This window comes from Danio aesculapii, chromosome 18, assembly GCF_903798145.1.
Source record: "Danio aesculapii chromosome 18, fDanAes4.1, whole genome shotgun sequence".
In the NCBI taxonomy this organism is placed as follows: Eukaryota; Metazoa; Chordata; class Actinopteri; order Cypriniformes; family Danionidae; genus Danio; species Danio aesculapii.
Genome location: NC_079452.1, coordinates 1384569 through 1398672, shown reverse-complemented (window position 1 = coordinate 1398672; position 14104 = coordinate 1384569). Strand labels below are relative to the sequence as shown.

Here is a 14104-nt window from a genome sequence, read left to right as displayed (position 1 = left end):
GAGACAACTTTAAAAAAAACATTCAGTTATTTTTGTATTTGTATTTGCTTTTTTTCTCCGAATAAAGATATCCTCTTAACCAACTGTATGACTGTTTTTTCCCGATTATACGCAAAAAAAATAGTTTCTAAAGTGTTTTTTCATGCTTTATTTCTAACACGTTTATAAATTATAAGTTTTAGCCTAAGGTTACCAGACAAAACAACAATAACAATATTATTATACATCATAGTAGCATGTAGACTATAATATTTCCTAAATAAAATAAAATATTTCCTAAAAAGTGCAGTTAAAAAAATTCAAACAAGAGAAATTTTTAAAATACAATACAATATCTTTAAATAAATTAATTATTTAGGCATATTTAGGCATATTTTCATTATTAATTTATTTTCATTATTCGTTTATTATTATGTACAATAATTCAGACATAAATTAAGATTATTTTTTTTTATTTTACAGTTATTTCAAACGGCGGCGGTATAAGCCCCGGCGGTAATAGCCACTTTGAACTCTCACCTACTGTAACTAAAGAGAGCGGCAAATAGCAGCATGAGTGGCATAGCTCGTAAAGCGAACATATTTTGACACGATCGATCATGAAACCGGTTCGAATCCAGCATCTGATGAACTCCTTTTTCCCCCACTACATTTCAGATTTTGCCTACTCTTCATCACAAGGAAGACATGTATGAATCATTAATAAATCTGTGTATTATGTTAAGCGTATTTGAGCATCAAATATTATTTGCACATTTACTGAACGGAAATGTTTCCGATTCACGGATGCAAATGCGTCTTCAGATGGCGCCTCTATAGCAATGTGCGTGCAGTCGATTGCTCCAATTACATTGGGAAATCCGGCGATCGCTGCAAACTGCACTTTTAAGTTTGGCCAGTCAACTGCATGGTATGGAAACCTTATATACCTGCTAGACATGCGGATGATCCCATCCCATACAGCTGCCATTGCACGGCTCAAAGATACTTTGTAGTGTGCAATTTAACATAATTGCCTCTAGGAGTCATCAATGGAAATAAAACAAATACACACAAGAAATGCATGTACGCCAGACATGAAGTTGGCATGGACCAATGCACATTCTCATGTTAATTTCATCGTTAGTAAATCCAAACGTGAGCGTGAAATCTGGCGTACGCAGCCATGATACATGAGGCCCCGGGTGAAGAGAAGAGGTAAGAAAGGGCTATACTGGATTTTATATCTATTTTAAGTATGTGAAGAAACATTGTTGTAATGTGAAGCAGACGCTGACAATGAAGGTGCGGAACCAAATGCAGGTTTATTAACAGGATGGTCAGGCAGGCAACAGTTAACAGTGTCAAACAGATGTATGTAGGCAAACCAAAGTTGTAATCATTAAACAGGCGAATGGTCAGTACAGGCAGCAAGCAACGTAAACAAACAAGGCGAATAGAACTCTGTGCAAGTATAGTGTGTCCGCTATCATATTGGAGTGATATAAATCCAACAAGTCTGATGTTAAAATAGGACCCAAATCCCAGTGATTTTGAAGCCCACCGCAACATGACATAGGAGTGCAGTTTCCCCATCCACCAAATTGATTGACAGGTGCCATGTTTTTATAATAATGGAATTACAGTTCCTCTTCTACGAAGCATGTCTGCTAACAACGTATGCAGACACACCCAAAAACATCTGCATTTACGTAAAGCAAAGTGGTTCTAAAAGTACATATTTTTTCCGAACTTAAAAATTAAAATAACTAACATAACTGTAGGCCTAGGCGCAGTTTTAACTAGGGTTCCTCCTCTACGAAGCGTGTCCGCTAACAGCGTATGCTGACACACCCAAAAACATCTGGATTTACGGAAAGCAAACTGGTTTCAAAAGTACGTATTTTTTCCGAACTTGAAAATGAAAATAACTAACATAACTGTTGACCTACACGCAATATTAACCTAGGGTGCATAAACTCAGACATTAGAAAAAAGCTAGTAATACAAACAAGAACCACAGAAAATATGTAATGAGAGTGTAAGATTAATTTTATTACGCTACTTTGACATTGCAAGACATGAAACCATTGCCAACACTTTTGTCCCTTTTCGATTTCTGTACATCCAGTTGTGTTTGGGTGTGTCTGCATATGCTGTTAGTGGACACTCTTCGTAGAGGGAGAACTGGAATTCCAGAAAGGAACAGAATTGACTGCTACATCCCCAGCTTGCGTTTCTAAGCAGTGCCTCAACAGAGAACTAAACAAAGTCCCTAATAATGGTCATAGACAATTTTCATCTTTATAAACCCTTTATAGAAACTGAGGGTGAACTTGTGAAACTGTAACATAAAATGACAAAAATAATATAAAGATAACTTAGTCTAACAGACTCACTGTTGCTTCAGAAAGCACTGTATTCAACACACAGAATAAAACATATCCAAGTACGTAAACAATATAGATAAACAAAATACACTTTTAAATCAATTTAAATTTATGAATATTTGTTCAAACTTACAGATTTTAGCAATCTCAAGGGTGAAACATGTACAATGGATGTGTATGCACCTCCACACCATAAAAATGGCCGAATTACTGAGTAAAGCTAAAAGAGTACTGGGGCCACTAGGTGTCAATATTTTACAAATTATGGCGTAAGGCCATAATAGGTATTTTTGACTAATGAGCTGTATTTCCAACACAATCTCACGGCAATTTTAACTTTTTGATTTAATGGCTAATTCGTATGAATTCGTACGATCTAATTCGTACATTTTTCTACGATTTGCTCATCTCCCAATGACGGTTGGGTTTAGGGGTGAGGTTAGGTGCCACGCCTCCTTTTTAAAATCGTGCAATTTCGTACGACTGAACTCGTGCGAATTTGCCAGTTAACTGACAAAACGTAAAATACTTACGTTTTCTCGTGAGATCAGGATGGTATTTCTGCTTCTTCCGAGTCTGTCTGTCACTGTGCTGTTTATCTGATGTAACACATGAGAAGGAGACATGCACACCCTACTGAAAATAACAGCCTAGGCTGGTTGGCTGGTTTTAGCTGGTCAACCAGGCTGGTTTTAGAGGGGTTTCTTAGCTGGTCAGGCTGGGATATGACCAGCAAAAAAACTGCTTGACCAACCTAGCCTATGTCCATCTTAAACCAGGCTGGTCAAGCTGGTTTTAGCTGGTCATTTTCCAGCCTGACCAGCTAAGACCAGGCTGAAAATGGTTGGAAACCAGCCTGGAAGTGGCCAAAACCCCTATAAACCAGCCAGCTTAGGCTGGTTTAAGCTGTTTTTTTCAGTAGGGCATGGGGACGGTGGGTGGTGGAGAAACAGCTCATTTGGATTTAAAGCAACAGGCTACAAAAACAGCAACAATGCATTCAGCCACCAAAATTGGCAGATTCTGGGGGCTATAATAAATTATTTTTAATAAGTACTTTGAGCTGAAACAACTTCGATCTACAAATTACTGTGTGGGTGTGTGCGTGTGTATCAAAGTCCACAATTTATTTTTGTGGTGGTTCTGCAGTTTGTATAATTTCATGGCAAATATAAGAGGTTATATATATGTATTCTTATTTTTGTGTGTGTGTATGCATGTCTGTGTGTTTGTGTGTAATGTGTCTCCAATGTTTGTGTCACCAATTTATTTTTGTGGTGGTACTGCATTTTGTATCATTTTATTTGACAAATTATTAGAGCAGTTTTTGTCTCAAAAAATGTACTCAATTGGAACAAATAGATTCCACTCTGTCTTTTGGGGGGGGTCTTCAGAGACCTCGAGGACCATGTAACTTTTTTAACACTAACACAAAATCAAGATTTTATTTAGATTCCTTTTTTTTTTTTTTTTGTAGATTGAAGGAGAGCATTTTTTATTGTTAGATTTTGCTAAACATTTACTAATAAATGCAGCCATGAAGGCTTTTGCTTTAAAGGGTTAACTGCTATATTATGTGCACAAGTATAGGGAAGTATTGCAGGTTGCAGAGAACAGCCCATCCTGTTATCGAGTGTGGGTGCATAGAAAATGATGAAAGGTCTGAGAATGACAGGACGTATGAGCTCTGTGTACGTGCTCTGAAACATCTGCCTTAAAAGGTGAACTGTTGCTGGTATCTGGTTGCTGAATGGTCAAACTGTCAAGACAACACCATATAAGTCAAATAGGGTTGGGGTTAGATAGTGTGCGAAAACAGTATAAAAAGCCTGAAGGAGGGCATAATAGGTGAGGGAGCTGAATTGATATTACATCTCTCCTGCGCAGAAATTGTACTCTCTAAGTTCTTGCATTGAAAATAAAACTTGTTAATTTTCAATTCAGATCTCCGTCAATTTTTGAACATGCAATGGACCATTTGAGTCCTACAAGATCTTGACCGTTTTACCAAGTTTTATGGCATTTGAACTAAAAGAACAATTTAAAAAATTTAGCAAACATCATTTGTGGGTCAAAAGACCCAGAGTACCTCATGAGTGTTAAAGGTGCTTTTTGCAATTTGCTTATTTTCTTATTTAACACAATAACATATAATTAATATGCATTCTAAAAAAGAACAATGATCACAATTCATTTCCTTTAATGGGTAATTTCTCACCCAAATGTGGTGTTTTATTAAATTGTGATTAATTAGTTTCCACATTGTACAATTAAATTAAACACTTTAATCGATTGACAACCCTAGAAATTGTCTTGCAGGAATAAGTTAATATGTTTTTTTGCAATTTATTATTTTTTTTAAACAAAGTTCAAACATATACAGAAAATGTTTTTTTTTTCCCCACCTTATTTCACAAATTTGTGGTAAAAGTATAGAAAAATAAATACACACATTCCTTTCGTTACTGGTTGCCACAGCGGAATGAACCACCAATTATTCTGATACTCTTCCAGTCATACAAAAATAATTAAATAATTCTCAATCCAAAAATTAACACAATTAAAAGTGTGATTAATACACAGAGCAGCATATTTAACAAGTAAATATATCTGTGTTCGCGTGGGTTTCCTCCGGGTGCTCTGGTTTTCCCCACAAGTCCATACATGTGCTATAGGTGAATTAGGTATTCTAAAATTGACCGTAGTGTATGTGTGTGAATGAGTGTGTATGGATGTTTCCCAGTGATGGGTTGCAGCTGGAAGGGCATCTGCTGCGTACAACATATGCTGGATAAGTTGGTGGTTCATTCCGCTGTGGTGACCCCAGATTAATAAAGGGACTAAGCTGAAAAGAAAATGAATGAATAAATACATTTCAATCAAACAGTCTATGCAGCTATGTAAGCAAATCTGACTTTTTGTGAACTTTTTGTATTAGTTAAAAGTTAAGGGCATATTTTCAAAATATGTAATCAGTGGTTTTCAAATTTTATAGATTGTTTTTTTTTTACTTTCAACTGGGGTCGAAATATACTTATAAGGGGTTGTTTTTATTGTAACTTTTTGAGTTAGCAAATTTAGAATTTACATTTCACAATGTATCCTGCATAGCATAACCTAAGAATTGATACTGTAGCAAAAGTGAAAGGCATTAATGTTTAATGGATCATTTGAAGTGTTAAATGTGAGTTATTTATTCAAAGATTTATAATTATATAAGTAAATTTGTATTTCTAAATATTATGCTATTTAAATAAATCAAAAGAACACAAATTATTGCAATATTTCCTGTAGGCATGTACATTTATTTCTCTGTATGAATGTGATTTTTTTTCCCCATCATATGTTGCTTTGTATTATGTTCAGGTTTAAAAATTATAATATAAGATTTAGGGACAAATATGCACAATAATAAACCAAAGGTTGATGCTAAAATGGCAAAAATCTCAACAGCTACAGTGTATTTTCCAGGAGAACTGACATAAGCTGGGATAAATGTGACCCATACAGCACAAAATATGAGCATACTGAATGTGATGAATTTGGCTTCGTTGAAGTTATCAGGCAGTGTGCGAGCCAGAAAAGCCAAAATGAAGCACAAGGCAGCCAGTAGGCCTATATAACCCAAAACAGCCCAGAAACCTATAACTGAGCCCAGACTGCACTCAAGAATGATCTTTTCCTTGTAATATTTCATATTTTTGTAGGGAAATGGAGAAGACATTGTTAGCCAAAGCAAACAGATAAGAACTTGTACAATTGTAAACACAAGAACACTGAGTCGTTGTTGTACAGGACCAAACCATTTCATGACATTACTTCCTGGAAGTGTAGCCTTGAAAGCCATTAACACCACTATTGTTTTCCCCAGAACACAGGAGATGCAGAGGACAAAGGTGATCCCAAACGCTGTATGACGCAACATACAAGACCACTCAGTTGGCCGACCAATGAAGGTAAGTGAACAGAGAAAACACAGAGTCAGTGAGAAGAGCAGCAGGAAGCTCAACTCTGAGTTATTGGCTTTAACTATTGGTGTGTCTTTCTTGTTGTAAAACAGGATAGCCACCAGCACAGTTAATCCTACTCCAAACAGTGAGAAAAAGACTAGAACTATACCCAAAAAATCTGTGAATGACAGGAACTCTACAACTTTTAACACACATTTGTTTTTCTCAACATTAGACCAGTACTCTCCTTGACACTGCTTGCAGTTATTTGAATCTGGAAAGGAAGTTGTAAGCAATATCGTTAGACAAAAACAGTCAATTAAAACCTCCTTTTAAAAGAAACTGCATCTTTAACAGTAAAATCAGGAAACAAAAAGACCAGCTTACCAGCTTTCTTTGTAGTGTTGAGATGAACTGAAGCTTACCCGTTTCATTACTGATTTCTCCTTCTGCACATGGAATACAGTCATAACAGCAGACAGGTCTTCCTTTCTGTGCAGCCTTCCTGGTGCCTGGAGGACAGCTCGCACTGCACACAGACCTCGGTCTCTAAATATACAGTTGAAGTCAGAATTATTAGCCCCCTGTTTATTTTTCCCCATATCCATGTAACGGAGAGAAGATTTTTTTAGCACATTTCTAAACATAATAGTTTTAATAAATCATTTCTAATAACTGATTAATTTTATCTTTGCCATGATGACAGTAAAAACTATTTTTCTAAATATTTTTCAATACACATCTATTCAGTTTAAAATGACATTTAAAGGCTTAACTAGGTTAATTAGGTTAACTAATTAGGATAGGGTAATTAGGCAAGTTATTGTATTACAATGGTTTGTTCTGTAGACTATCGAAAAAAAAAAATAGCTTAAAGGGCACCTATGGCACCTATACTTTTCAAGCTGTTTGGACAGAAATGTGTGTAAGTATAGTGTATTAACTGTCATATTGGGGTGAAATAAACACACCCAGTCCTTTTTTTTTCTTCAAATTTAACAACATAAAAACGGTGGACCAATTGGAGCGGTTTTCAGATCAACCACAACTTTACAAAGGAGTGCGGTCCCCCCGCCCACCAATATTGATTGACAGCTGCATGCATTAACATGTCCGGTAGTCACGTGTATAATCATATCATCAAGAGAGGATGAGCGCAAAGCAGCCAGGAATAAAAGGTGTGTTCAGTTCGCTAGGATAATCTATCATCATCAAACGTGATCAAGAGTGAGTTTCACAAGTTTAAAATGTTTTAAAACAGAGCATGTGTGTAATGAATTACAGCGATTCACTTCAGATGCACTTAATCAGCACAGCCGCGTGTCAGAACAATTAAAAAGGAAGATGCTTCAATCGCGGTTTGTGGCTGTTAAATCAGGTTCATTTTGTACATTAATATAAGAGATATCCATACAGCAGTGGATTTTACCAGTATCATGTCACATATGCGTGCAAAACGAGTGCAAAGCTTAACGCGATGTCTCTCTCTGTCTCTGTGTGTGTGTGTCTGCGTGTCTAAGCTATGTGTGTGTGTGTGTGTATGTCTGTGTCTGCGCTGTGTTTGTGTCCTTGCTGTGTGTGTGCGTGAACTTTGTAATGACATTGTGTGTGACTCATTGTTGCAAATCCACAAAAAAATGCATCAAATACTGATTGGTAAAGTTCTTACTGTAGTATTTCTCACACACATTACATGCTTCTCACACACATTACTGCTTCCTGGGGCAGCCGAGGGCGGCGATTGCTGACAGGCACGTGGGAACGGTGGGCGGGGAGGACTAGCCTTAAAGGGCCAGTACAAAAAAACAGCAAAACCTTTTTTCCAGCTATAATGTAGACACTTCAAACAGCTATAATAAATAATCTGATGGTTGTTTTGAGCTGAAACTTTACAGACACATTCTGGGGACACAAAAGACTTATATTAAATATCAAAAAGGGGTAACCTATGTGCCCTTTAAAGGGGATAATCATTTTGACCTTTAAATGTTTAAAAAAAAAATTAAAAACTGCTTTTATTTTAGCCGAAATAAACAAATAAGACTTTCTCCAGAAGAAAAAATATTATCGCAAATATTGTGAAAATTTCCTTGCTCTGTTAAACATCATTTGAAAAAATATGTAAAAAATACTAAGTATATATACACACACACACACACACTTTCTGTTGTGCCCTAGCTATTTAAAATAAGTGCAGAACTTTTATTTAATGACATTTACCTCAAGTTGCCCTCCAGACCAAATGATATTTTTAGGGTTAAGCATAAAGCTTTGGTCAGGTGGTAGTGAGGCATCAAAGTAACCCACATTTTTAAACTGGAATGACCCATCAGAGTCTTGCTGCCAGTTCACAACTTCATAATGGGCTACTGCACCTCCAGTGCTGTCAAACCACACACGATCTCCAATTTTTAAGGTAAAATTTACGTTTTTCAGAGCTTCAACCACCTATCAAAAATAAATAAACAAAATCAACAATCCAAAGACAACATAAGTAAATACGAAAAAGTACATTATCATGAAGTATGGTCTCCTTTACCTGCTGTGGTTGCATTGTCAAGCTTTTCTCACACCCTTCTTTTTCTTTGCACTTTAATAGATTATGCAGTGAATGAGCCACAGCATACACTGCTTTGTAGACATTGCTTGCATATCTTTGTTCAGGTATATCTTCATTGTAGTTTTTTAGAGTAAATAGATCCTGATAATTGCCGCAAGTTAATGCATATTGAGAAGAATTCCTCTCAGTCATTAAACATGGAAAATCTATTTCCCAAAATGCTTTTATAACATAATCTGCAAATCCTTCAATAATAATTTTTCTAAATGCAAACCCCAGTGACCCTCCAAGCACACGAAAACTCTTTGAAGTGATCAGACTCTTTGTAGTTATCCATCCCTCCCCTCCAATCACTTGAAAGCCTGTAATATTCTGAATGGTAAGCTGATCAATAAGTAAGCCCATTTCAACAAGTGAAACAAAAGCAACAATAACTTTTGCAGTGCTTTTTTTAATAGTCTCTACAACTTTTTTAAGTTTTTCTGGCTCTGTTCGGTAAAATTTCACAGAGTACTCAACACAAATCCCCTCTTTCTGAGCTGTATTTAGAAATATAGCCATAACATTGTTGCCATAATCATTGTCACTGTTCACAGTTCCAACCCAAGACCAGCCAAAGTGCTTGACTATGAAAGCAAGTGCTCTGCCTTGGTGGTAATCACTAGCAATAGTCCTGAAGAATGATGGATATATTTTTCTGTTGCTCAGACATTCACATGAGGCTGAGTGACTTATCTGGGAGGAAGAAAAGTGTATGAATGGAGTTGGTTTAGTCAGATGTATTTGCTCCCCATTTTATTAGTACTTACCACTGGAATTTTAAAAGGTCCTGTAGTTTTGGAGAGAATGATTGTAGCAGAAGACTCTGTTTCTCCTATAATAGCATGTATAGGTGATTTTCCATTACAAATTTTATCTGCTGTAAACTCTGGTCCATTCATCAATGCCATAGTTGCACTCATAGCAGACATTCTTGAACCACAGGTGTCATAAATTCGGTATCCAATAGAAACATTTGGAAGCAAACTTTCACTTCTATTTATCTCTTCAATTGCAAAAATCATAATTTGAGTCATCCGGAAATCCCTTAAATTCACACTGTGAAAACATGATTGCAATTAGATATTAGTTACTAAAATAGTAGACATTGTTTGCATTCATTGAAAAAAATAAAAAATAAAAATAAAAAAAAATAATATATATATATATATATATATATTTTTTTTTTTTACTTGAAACAGTAATATTACAGATTTTGTAACTTTTGTTTTATAAAATAAATGATTAGACATCATACATTTTCTTTTTATGTTAGTTTTTTTTTTTTACATTATCTTTTCTGTTGTTTTAATGTAACAAACCTGGAGCATGACAGAAGCTGAGGTTTTCGTGTAAACTGAAAAGAAGGTAAAGTTTCTTTACTGAGAATTGCAAAAAGTGCTCCAATGGTTATGTCCCCATCCTTGGAAAATAGCGGGTACTTGGGGTCTCCCATCGTTTGGCAAAGACCATCTCCAGCTTTTGTATGAATTAGAGTGAAATGTAGGAATATATAATGGAAAAAAAGCATCACAAAGATTGAGCTGAACTGTGACTGCCAAATGCAAATGGCTTGCCACATTATGTGCACTAATATAAACATACTATAATGAGTATGTGTGAATAATTGTGAGTGTAGCCAATAACCTCATAGAGCAGGGCACGAATCAAGTCAGTCACATCTTACATGTTATTTGTTTATACGTTTTATGTACATGCACACCTGGGGGCTTAAACGGGCATTTTATTATTCAGCCTTTCATTTTCCTTCAGCTTAGTCCCTCATTTATCAGGGGCCGCCACAGCAGAATGAACCAGTGAAATTTTGGTATTATTAAAGAAAATTTAAATCACATTATGTGCTCACAGGCAATGATAGATTTACCAGTCCATGAAAACCACTATTTTCTGTTTTGAACTTTCGCATAGGATTTTTGGGTTATATTTACATTAAAAGGTCAAATCCTGATTTTGATATTTAGATTTATTATAAAAACAATTGAGGGCGATGCGGTGGTGCACAGCACGTTTGCCTCACAGCAAGAAGGTCGCTGGTTCGAGCCTCGGCATAAAAACAATGGTTTTCCCTTATTTTTTCCTAAGTGCAATTTATTTCATCAATATAAAAATACCTTTTCATTTTAAACTGCTGAAGACACACACAAATTAGTTGATCCACAAATACGGCACCCTCTGAACTTACTAATACTTATCGTATATACAGGCCTAAAAATACTTTCAATAAGTCATGGCTTATTCATTTGCTTTCATTTAGTTAGCTGGGTTGTTTTAACAAAAACATTATTGGTAAAAATAAAAACACATATTATTCATATTATAAATGTAAGTAAAGTAAGATTCACTTATTATAGTATTGATTTTATATTACTTGAGTGATTTTGGTATTTGTGTGTGGCCTCCCTATTCTCCTGTTTAGTAATGTAGTCAAACTTGGCAGGCGAGGGTAAACTTTCAGCCATCATCTTATAGGACTCAAATGGTCCATTGCATGTTCAAAAATTGACGGAGATCTGAGTTGAAAATTAAGAAGTTTTATTTTGAATGCAAGAAGTTAAATAATACAAGTTCTGCGCAGGAGATATGTACTACCGTATCAGCCCTGCTCTCTTGGGCTTTCCTTCATGCTTTTATACTGTTTTTCGCACACTATCTAACCCCAACCCTATTGACTTATATGGTATAGTCTTGACAGTTTGACCATTCAGCAACCAGATATTCCTCTTACTGGTATCTGTGTATCTTCTCTTGACAGTTGACCTTTTAAGGCAGATGTTTCAGAGCATGTACACACAGCTCATACGTCCTGTCATTCTCAGACCTTTCTTCATTTTCTATGCACCCATACTCGATAACAGGATGCGCTGTTCTCAAGCATCCTGCAACATTTTTCTATACTTGTGCACATATTATAGCAGTTAACCCTTTAAAGCAAAAGCCTTCATTTCTATATTTACTACGTATTTACTAACAAAGCTTAATAAAATGCTTATCCTTCAATCTGCAAAATATATTGGTCACGACCAGTGTTGGGGAGTAACTAGTTACATTTAACGGTGTTACATAATTACAAAATAAAAGTAACAGTAATTTGTTACAGTTACTGAGAAAAAAAAAATGTGTTATTAAATTACAGTTACTTATGAAAATGTTAAAGATTACAAATGGAGTTACATCTAAATATGTTGAATAAAATTAATCTGTTGCTTTGTCTGTTTTTTGAAATGCATGATGCCTTCTGTTGAGGCCATTTTTTAAGGCGTGCTATTCCGATGCTTTTGATTGGTTTTCCGGTTTGATTGCGACTCTGTAATGTTTGTGGATTGACAATGATGAACACCATAATAGCAGATGCAAATGCAGCATTTATTTAGCAAGATTGTCATACATGCAGAGATCATAGCATGTTGCAAAACAGTACAATAAGGGTTATCCAAAATCGCAGTCAAGCAGGCAAAGGGTCAGGCTATGCGGCTAAAGATCAATACACGGAAGAACAAAGGCGAGGGTCATAACACGGAAGACAAGACAGGTAAATACTCAGACATGAAAAGACTACAATATAGCAAGGCTAAGTCCCGAGGTGTCCTCCAGTGGTGTCTGTGCAATCAGTCAAGATCAGGAACATGTGTGCGTGAGCGGAGTGCACGTATGGGAGTTGTAGTCAATGAAATAGTGAATCTGTAGTCCATTAGCGCTTGTGAGTGTTCTTCAGCGATCTATGGTGTTTTAGATTGCTGGTGATCGTGACAGAGCCCCCTCTAAGGAGCTGCTTCCAGACGCTCCTAACACAGTTTAGGCAGAACAGGGGGAGGGATGGAGGGCCAGGACCATGCAGCGGAGGTGTACCTGGGGCATGGAGTTGTGTAGCTGCGGAAGGCTTGGAGCGTGGAGCTGTGGAAGGCTTGGAGCAACGAGCTGCGGAGGGCATGGATCTGCGGTGGGTCTGGAGTATGGAGCTGCGGAGGGCCTGGAGCGCGGAGTTTTGGAGGGCCTGGAGCATGGAGCACTGATATGTCTGGGGGCTTAGGTTCAGCAGGCAAAGATGGTTCAAACATCCACAGTGGGTCGGGAGGCTTTGGTTCAGAGAGCACTGGTGGTTCTTTAAACCCCAGTGGGTCAGGAGGCTCTGGGAGGTCACACGGCTCTGGGAAGTCACATGGCTCTGGCGGCTCTGGGAAAATCACACAGCTCTGGCAGTTCTGGTGACAGCTGGTAGCACTGACGGTGGAGGATCTGGCAGTACTGGAGGATCTAACAGCTCTGGAGGATCTAGCAGCTCTGGCGGCGGCAGTGACTCTGGCAGTAATATAGTGTTAGTGATCATCTGGAGATCCTGTAGGTTGTTGACAGCCATCCTGATAGTTTGTAAGTAATTAGTGTCCATCCTGAGTACATCTTGAATAATGTTATACAGGACAGCAGGCTCTGGCAACTCAGGTGGTTCTGGCTTTTGTTGCGATACAGAGATTGGAACTTTGACTGGAACTATGACATGAGGATACTCTGGACAGGAAGCTGTCTTGTGAACAGTGAGTCTGGCTGCAGCCATCTTATGAATTGGCTGTGGTTTAGATAAACTGCAGACAGGAATGCAGGTGAGGCCAGTATAATATTATTAGCGGGGAGAACAGCAAGCCTCGGCATTAGAGTATCTAGCTGTTCTTTGTTTATAAAAAAAAAAAAACAATTAGATGTTCTCTCCTCCACTTCGCCAATAGTGAAAGAGGATCCATTAGCAATCAGGGTTTCTTCCATCGCTTCTACGAGAGACCCTCTAGGACCAAAGTCTATGAAAATGGATCTGAATGGTTCATTTAGTCCATAATAGAAGCAGTCTATGAGCACCCACTCAGGGATCTCTGAATCACTGGAAATATCCAAAAACTCACATACATAGCTTTCGATGGTGTTTATTTCCTGCTAGAGTTGGTATAGTTGATCTGCTGGATCCATGTTGAACGACTTAGCCTTCTGTAACATTTGTGGATTGACGATGATGAACACCGTTATAGCGGATCCAAATGCAGCATGTATTTAGCAGGATTGTCATACTGGCAGAGATAGCAGGTTGCAAAACAGTACAAAATAAGGGTTATCCAAAATCGTAGTCAAGCAGGCAAAGGGTCAGGCTAAGGATCAATACACGGAAGAACAAAGGTGAGGCT

At 37.2% G+C, this 14104-nt stretch overlaps 1 protein-coding gene across 1 annotated transcript; it reads right to left on the bottom strand.

Annotated features, from left to right (window-relative positions):
• Positions 1-5673: 5673 nt before the first annotated feature.
• LOC130245653 (extracellular calcium-sensing receptor) lies at positions 5674-10449 on the bottom strand. Its single transcript, XM_056478402.1, has 6 exons — positions 10241-10449; positions 9689-9977; positions 8859-9614; positions 8540-8767; positions 6745-6868; positions 5674-6593 (listed from the first exon to the last, which is right to left on the bottom strand). The coding sequence occupies exons 1-6, from the start codon at positions 10447-10449 to the stop codon at positions 5674-5676; spliced, it is 2526 nt and encodes an 841-aa protein (XP_056334377.1).
• Positions 10450-14104: the final 3655 nt, after the last annotated feature.

Excerpts from the sequence above, each read along its gene's own strand:
- LOC130245653 (XM_056478402.1), bottom strand. The coding sequence starts at position 10,449 with ATGCTTTTTTTCCATTATATATTCCTACATTTCACTCTAATTCATACA. Across the intron at positions 6,869-8,539 it reads GGTCTGGAGGGCAACTTGAG|AGACCGAGGTCTGTGTGCAG; the intron begins GTAAATGTCATT and ends CTGTATATTTAG. Across the intron at positions 6,594-6,744 it reads AGAAATCAGTAATGAAACGG|ATTCAAATAACTGCAAGCAG; the intron begins GTAAGCTTCAGT and ends CTTCCTTTCCAG.